The sequence below is a fragment of the Neophocaena asiaeorientalis genome, unplaced genomic scaffold (assembly GCF_003031525.2).
Source record: "Neophocaena asiaeorientalis asiaeorientalis breed wild unplaced genomic scaffold, Neophocaena_asiaeorientalis_V1.1 scaffold110, whole genome shotgun sequence".
NCBI lineage: Eukaryota > Metazoa > Chordata > Mammalia > Artiodactyla > Phocoenidae > Neophocaena > Neophocaena asiaeorientalis.
This window is the reverse complement of record NW_020175053.1, coordinates 7,381,761-7,389,820: the sequence shown is the minus strand read 5'-3', so window position 1 is coordinate 7,389,820 and position 8,060 is coordinate 7,381,761. Positions and strand designations below refer to the sequence as shown.

The window sequence follows — 8,060 nt, the reverse complement described above, 5'->3', positions numbered from 1 at the left end:
CCAATGAGAGAAGATATGCTGGTTGGATAAGTACCCCCACTTTCTTGCCCCTTGGTTGGGACAACTTTTTTTTTGCGGTACGCGGGCCTCACACTGTTGTGGCCTCTCCCGTTGCGGAGCACAGGCTCCAGACGCGCAGGCTCAGCGGCCATGGCTCACGGGCCCAGCTGCTCCGCGGCATGTGGGATCTTCCCGGACCGGGGCACAAACCCATGTCCCCCTGCATCGGCAGGCGGACTCTCAACCACTGCGCCACCAGGGAAGCCCGGTTGGGACAACTTTGATCCATGTTCTACATGGGGACCCAGTGCTCCCCGGTGGGATGAAGCCCTAGTTGCCCCCAGGGGTGACTTGCTCAGTAATGCAACCTTCACCAGCTGCCGCGCCTGCTCCTCTGAGCCCCACTCCTCTGCCCCAGTGTTTTCTGGGATCACTTCCCAACCATCTGCTTGCACTCCTGTCTCAGGTCAGGTGAGTGATGGGAGAGAAGTGGAGACTTGTAGACGATGCTCAAGAGGTTTGAGCAGAGCAGGACCTCATGGGGGAGGGGGCAGGGGCATAAAGGGCCTAATTATGACCCTCCTCCCCTCAGGTCTCACAATTGGCTAGAGCTTTTCTCCCACCCCCTAAGGTCAATCGATTTCTCAGAAGTAAGGTGCTCTGCTCACCCTCCTCTAAGACCCTTCCAACCAGTTGCCACCCCCAGCCTCTCCTTCGGCCCTTTCATTCTCCTGCAGGAAAGTGGCAGCTGCCCAAGCCTCTCTGACTGTAATCTCCGCCATAACCTCTAGAGGTCACCCACGCACCAGCAAAATAGCTATTACCTTCCTTTATCAGGGCCCGCCTATTTATTTCTCCTTTCTTTAAATTGCAATGCTTTGCCGGCTCAACTTGTGCCTCTTCTTCCAGGAAGCCTTCTCAGATGTCTGCAGCTGGCAGTTCTCTGTGGTTACCTTCCCTTGCAATATCTTTTGAAGTTTTGTTAGGGCCTCCGGACTTTGGAAGGTTAGTGGGGCGTGAGATGCCACACGTCTGGGCTGGCTGGGTGTGTGGGGTGCCATCTGCACCGAGAGGGATCCTGCGATGCGAATTTCCAGCAGATGAGCAGAGTCCTGACCTAGTGCTTGGTCAAAGGCAAGTGTCCAGACTGTCACAACTGCCAGTGGAGGGGTGCCAGGAGGAGGGGGTGCACCTCAAGGGATGAGGGACTGGAGAGCTTGTGCCCATCCCAGCTGGTAGGGAGTGGGGCCCCTGCTACCTCGCTGAGGCCCCAGCCCTCATCAGGAAGGTTCATGAAGCTCAGGGGCTGGGGAACAGGGGTCACTGGGGCCATTGGACCATCTGAGGGTGGAGAGGGAGCTGTGATGGCCCTGGGCAGTGTTGGGAGTGCACGGAAGAGCATCAGAGAAGTTTGGATGGGTTAAGCTGCCATCTGTGGGACAGAGGATTTGCACTGAGGAAGAGATGCTGACCTGGGCCAGCTGGCAGCTCCTGGTCGCCCTCAGGCTCACAGCAAAATGCAACCACAGGCCAATATTCTTTAATCATAAAGGCACTTGAGAACCCCTACAAACTCAAAGTCTCCCCCAAGAGTGGCCCTGCAGATGACCCACCCTGCTGCCCTCCACCCGCAGGTCCACAGCACTCAGAGTTCATCGTGGCCTGCAGAGGCCTCCACGCTGGGCTTGATGAAGATGCCTTCCATGGCCTTCCACCTATTGTGGGTGTTGGCGCTGGGCATGCCGTGCACCTCGAGCTGCCCCCGGATGGGGCTCCCGTACTGCTCGCCGGTGACCGACAGGAACACGGAAGTGCCCACGTGCTGGAAGCGCACGGCGGCCTCCCGCTCCCAGTGCTGCCCCGAGCAGCGTACCGTCCACAGGTCCAGGTCATCACCCTCGCCGTCCTCCCCAAAGGCGCTCACCTCCTGTGGGGGCGGTGGTGGTGTGGGAGGACAGTGGTCACGCATGACAAAGGGCACACTGAGTCCTCCATGGGCAATTGCCTGGCAGCTGCACTCACACCCAGGTCCTTCCCTGCACCTCTCTGAGCCTCAGCTTCCACAGCTGCAAACTGGGACACCCCCACCCCCACCCCAGCATCCAGAAGGGCCCCTCCAACACCAGCTCTTCAAATACACGCACACCCCACCTCATCTGCCTGGACGGTGACCAGTGGCCCCCACAGAACCAAGTCATCCCCCTCCTTCCTCCTCTGGGTTTCTCCTGTCCTAACCCCTCTGACCCTCACTCAGCATCAAGTCTACCCTTCAGGCTGACAGCCAAGGTTCTATTATATCATCCTTTCCTTCTGATAACCTCCCCAAAGCACCCTCTGTTCCAGTACCACCTCCCACCCAGTTCCAATGAACTCCGCTCACAGGCTCTTCCCCAGGCTTGGAAAGATGCCCTTCTCCTCTCTGCGGCCTGGCGGACTCCTACTCATCCTTCCAGGCCGAGCCCCAGTTCCTCCTCCCCGCGGGGTTCCCATTCCCCACCCCAACGGCCATGCGGATCCCCCTCCTGTGTCCAACTCGCCCCCAGGGGTGGAGCTATCCAGACGGACAGCTCTTCCTGTTTGTGTCCCCGCTGGGCTGAGGGCTCCAGGGGACAGGACCCTGGCGTAGTCACCTCTGTATCCCCCGAGGGGGCGCTCGGCAAACACTTCTGACTTGTAATTCCCGTTTCACCCAGGAAGCTGGGACTCCGAGCAGATGCCGGGCCCCTCGCACACACGCCAGGGGCTCACCTGGTTGTGGGACAGCGGCGACGGGAAATGGTGCGTGTGCAGGTTCTTGCCGGTGAGCACGTGCGTCAGCCGCACAGCCTGCCCGCAGCGCACCGGGGACCCGCGCGGACACCCGCCCTCGCAGCCGCCGCGGATCCGCCAGTAGCTGTTGGCGTCGTCAGACGCCTCCACGCCGGTCACCGACTGCTGGCCGCTGCCTGGGGGGCGACATCCCACCCCCGGGGTCGCTGTCAACGCGGGAACTCCGACCCTCGACCCGGACACCATCAGCTTTCCCGGACAACCTCAACCCTGGGATCCAACGGCTCCCCCAGCCCCCGCCCGCCTCCGGCCGCACTCCAAGTCCCTTGGCCCGCAGCTCCGAACGGCATCCCGAAGACCCCCTCGAACCGCCGGCCTGTGGCCCTCGGCCCCCAACTACTCCAGCCCCTGATGACCCCCAGCCCCCTGGTCCGCAGAACCCCGACGTCAGACCCCAGCCCCGGCCCGCGCACCGGATCCGTATTTGATGTCGTGCGAGTGCAGCCGCACCCGGTGCTGCGTGTTGAGCAGCTTCAGCACCGACCCGCAGGTCACGACCCCCGCGCCTGTCTTGACGGCACAGCTGCCCGGGACCGAGATCGCCAGCAGCAGCCCCAGCAGCGCCGGGCCGGCAGCTCGGCCGCGGCCCGCGCTCCACATCGCCCCGGCCGGGCTCCGGCAACTCGGGCCCTGGTCGCTTCCGTCTCCGCCGCCGGCCAATCCGGCTCTGACAGGGCCCGCCACGGCAGCCAATCGCCAGCCCGCACGGCGCTCCGCCTGCACTTCCATTGGGTCCGCGTGGAAAGGACCCGCCCATAGCTTTCCAGAGCGGCGGCTGGGAGGGGACTGGAGACACGAGGAGTGTTTTGATTGGTCCACGCTTCCGAGGACTCACTAATGAGTAGGCCAGGGCAGCGTCGAGCGGAGGGAGTGTGGACAGAGGCGAGGGCGACCGTCCAGCGACCGCCAGGTCCCGGGACACTCGGTTCGCCAGTTCACGAAGCCCCGTGATCCTAGACCCCCGAGCCCTCAATCATGGTCTCTCCCTCGGACCCTGGGCCCGCAGCTGCAGGGTCTTGAGGTTGCTCGACCACTAGATTATGTGGTCACAAGTGGAGGCATCTCAGATACTCAGTCACCTGGTCCTTCAGTCCCTGGACCCCGGGATTAACTAATCCCCCAGTTGCTCGGTCATTGCCCACTCTCTGACATTGAGTCACCTCAGTCCCTGGACCCTGGAGTTTCTGAATTCCCTGAGCCACTCATTGACCCCTTCCAGGGCTTCTCATGGTCCCTAGGCCACTGGGCAGCAGAGGGCAGCAGGGAGCTGTGATGTAGAGGGTAGTGGCAGGTGGTCACCAGAAAGCCCCAGAGCTGTCTTGGGAACCTGGAGCCCTGGGAGACCAAGCGACTGGGAACCAAGCCTGTGTGACTGTGTGTCCCAGGCTTGGGACTCACTGCCTTCTCAGAGGTCTGTCAGCTCAGTCGGCATAAGGGGGGAAACTTAAACCACTGTTTATTTATTCATTCGTGGAACATTCTTACACTGAATTCACTCCAGACCCATCAGTTCAGCCCAGCCCAGGAACCGGCTCTGGGATATGTTACTCAATAGGCTGACCACCCGTGCACTTGGTGCACCAGCAAAGCAGGGAGAAAAATTCGTGTTTAATTAAATCATCCAGAATTTTGCATTCAGAAAATCCAGCGTAGAGCCATTTTAATTACAGCAATGGGTTATTTTTTGGTTTTCATGTCTCCCTACCCCCACCCCTGGGGCCATGGGGCTTGTGGGATCTTAGTTCCCTGACCAGGGATAGAACCCAGGCCCCCTGCAGTGGAAGCACAGAGTCTTAACCACTGGACAGTCAGGGAAGTCCTGGTTTTCATGTTTAACATTGTCTTTATTTTGAATTCTATATGGGTCAAGGTGTCTTGATCTTTTCAGTGCTTAGAGTGTCTAATATGCTTACGGTAACTTCCCTGGTGGCGCAGTGGTTAAGAATCCGCCTGCCAACGCAGGGAACACGGGTTCAAGCCCTGGTCTGGGAAGATCCCACATGCTGAGGAGCAACTAAGTCAGTCCAGTGCACCACAACTGCTGAGCCTGCGCTCTAGAGCCCACGAGCCACAATTACTGAGCCCACATGCCACAACTACTGAAGGCCGTGCACCTAGAGCCCATGCTCTGCAACAAGAGAAGCCACCGCAATGAGAAGCCCGCGCAACGCAACGAAGAGTAGCTCCCCCTCGACGCAACTAGAGAAAGCCCACGTGCAGCAATGAAGACCTAATGCAGCCAAAAATAAATAAATAAATGTGTGTCTGTTAAAAAAATGCTTACAGTCTGCCCTGGATTTGGTAGACCCCGCCCTTGAGGGCTAGAGTACAATCTGGGTGTGTCTTCTCGGACACACCAACAAGCATCTCGAACCTAATATGCCCCAAGCAGGACTCCCCGGTCTCCCTCACACTGCTCCTCCCCCAGGCTTCCAAGTCTCAGGAACAGCACCTCCATTTACAAGTTGTTCAAGCCCCAAACATGGGATTCATCTTTGATTCCTCTCTTTACCACACTCCTCACATCTACCCCAGCATGTCTTGATGGCTCTGACTCCAAAACAGATTGGAAGGCATCTCTCCTGCGTCCCCCGTCACCACCCTAAGCCAAGCCACTCCATCTCCCCTTCAGATATCGACCACCCCTCCTAGAAGATTTCCCTGCTACTCGGGCCCCTCCAAGACATTCTCCACCCAGGAAAGTGATTTCTGTCTTAAAAAGCATAAATCAAGGCACTTCCCTCGTGGTCCAGTGATTAAGACTTTGCCTTCCAATGCAGGGGGTGCAGGTTTGATCCCTGGTCAGGGAGCTAAGATCCCACATGCCTTGGGGCCAAAAAACCAAAACATAAAACCGAAGCGATACTGTAACAAATTCAATAAAAACTTTAAAAAAAAAGTATAAATCGGATCATGCCAGGTGCCTGCTGAAAGCTGCCAACAGCTTTCCATTGCACTGGGAGCAGACAATGGTAAGGACACAGCGAGTAGTCTCCCTGACAGGCAAAGAAAGGGTTCCAAGAGCAGCAGAGACCCCAGGGCTGGAGTCGGGAAGCCAACACGGCTCTCCCTGAGTCTCTGGAGCCTCATGGCTCCTAGCTGTTCCTTTTTCCTGCTCACCTCATGGGCAGATGCTCGGGGCCCTCCACCTGGATACCACAGTTTGTCTCCAGGTTCAGATTCTCAAGAGGGGACGTGATTGACTCAACTCAGTTCCAGGCACTGCTCAAGGTGCAGTCAGCCAAGGAGGATGGAGAGGTGTTAGTTTCCAAATACATCTGCTAACAATGCCTCCCACCCCTGTGAGCACAACCTGCTCCTCTCCCAAGTCGTGGAGTCCCTTCCCCCTCCGCTTGGATCTGGGCACGCATGGTAATTGGCTTTGACCACAAGAATGCTACAGAAGTGCTGTTTGGGGACTTCAGAGCACAGGCTGCCAGAGCACTCACTGGTGGTTCTTGCTTCCTCCCTCTAGGAAGCCAGCCCCTGCCCAGACAGACCCTTGAATGGCCAGGGGCAACGGGGAGACAGATGATGTAAGGGGAGGGTCCACGAGGGATGTCCTAGCCTCAGCCCAGTCCCCAGCCGAAAGCAGCACTCCCACCCCAGCCGCTCTGGCTATACCACTGCCAGCTGAGCCCGTAGAACCCCCTCAGAATCATTACAGATGATGATTTTGTTTGAAGCCACTTAAATCTTGGTTTGTTACATGGCAACAGATGCCTGAAACAGGAGCTAAGGGGAGCGGTCTCTAGCATCATGTGCCCGTGCTGCCCAAAGGGGCTGCTCCCACCCCAGGGCCTAGATGTGTGCCTCTGAGGCTGGGGTGGGGACATACACTCTTCTCCCTTGAAGACTGGGCAGCAGGACCTGGAAGCCAGAGGGTATTGGATACACCAGTAGGGCCAATCAACAGTGGCCAAGTGATATGGCAGTAATGTACAAAGCAGCTGTTGTGGCCTCACATGGCGGCGGTGGTGGCAGTGGTGGCCTCGGAGGATAGGCATCAGCACCAAGCATGTGCTTTGAAGGATCCTTGTCACAACAGCTCTGTGGGAAAATGGGTTCCTGACTCCCCACCTAGGACCCTGGCCCCCCTGCCAGTCAGAGGAGCAGGTCCTCCTCCCCGAATCGCGAGGTCCTCCCTGCCTGGTTCCAGAGGAAGCTCTATAGTTGCTGTGTCCTCACCTGTGGGCCACTGAGCACGGTCAGGCCGAGCCGAGTAGGTCTGGCCTCTACGCACCTGGCGGGCTCCAGGGGAGGCATGAGAGATCCACCAGCCTCCCCGAAATGGCGGCCTGCTCAGCGAGGCTAAGCATTTTCTCTCCACCATAGGGGCAGGGTGGGGGTAGGGGTGGAGCTGCTCCCTGGGTGAAGATGCCTGAAGGGGAACAAACAGGCTGCCTGAGGAAGGCAGAGGGGAGGAGCTGGGGGCACCGGATGGCCAGAAGCTCCAGGAGAACCTTGGACATGAGATCCTCTGAGCACAGCACCAGCTGAGCCCATAGACCCCTCAAGAGAGAGAGCTGCCTTGCCCAGGGCCTCTGCGGAAGGGATAGTCACACAGCCAGCTGGGTCAGCCAATCCATGGCTTGACCTACCAGCAGCCCCTGCGCGACCTCAGGAGCACGAGCTGAGAAATACAAATTAGGAAGACAGGGGCTTCCATGGTGGCGCAGTGGTTGAGAGTCTGCCTGCCGATGCAGGGGACACGGGTCCGTGCCCCGGTCCAGGAGGATCCCACATGCCGCGGAGCGGCTGGGCCCGTGAGCCATGGCTGCTGAGCCTGCACATCCGGAGCCTGTGCTCCGCGACGGGAGAGGCCACAACGGTGAGAGGCATGCGTACAACAACAACAAAAAAAATTAGGAAGACAGGTAGTGGTGGGAGCGTCAGGAGAGGAGGATACGCGCTGGCAGAGGGGGAGCCCAGGGAAGTGGGAGTATGATTCACAGGGGCTGTGAGGGCGGGGACCATGAGTCCTAAGAGGCTTGAAGAGGCAGGAAGGTGCAGACTGGAGTGCAGAAGAGCCAGCAGCAGAGCCCAGGAGGTCACAGGGCTCAGGGCACCGGCAGCTGCCGTGGAGGCCTGGCCCAGCTCTCCAGAGATGCTCCCCGGGAGCAGGTGGTCAGAAGGATGGCTGAGATCTCTGACAGGAAAACCGTGTTCCATCAACACAAGCTTTATTTCTCCCGTTGGCTCCCCTGAGAGGCTCAGCAGAGCTCCTCGTG

The 8,060-nt window shown here is 58.7% G+C and overlaps 1 protein-coding gene across 1 annotated transcript; it reads right to left on the bottom strand.

Moving 5' to 3' along the window:
* Positions 1–1,518: 1,518 nt before the first annotated feature.
* SDF2L1 (stromal cell derived factor 2 like 1) lies at positions 1,519–3,492 on the bottom strand. Its single transcript, XM_024763856.1, has 3 exons — positions 3,243–3,492; positions 2,749–2,945; positions 1,519–1,927 (listed from the first exon to the last, which is right to left on the bottom strand). Exons 1-3 carry the CDS (start codon positions 3,427–3,429, stop codon positions 1,646–1,648), a joined length of 666 nt encoding a protein of 221 aa, XP_024619624.1. The 5' UTR covers positions 3,430–3,492; the 3' UTR covers positions 1,519–1,645.
* Between the last annotated feature and the right edge of the window lie 4,568 nt (positions 3,493–8,060).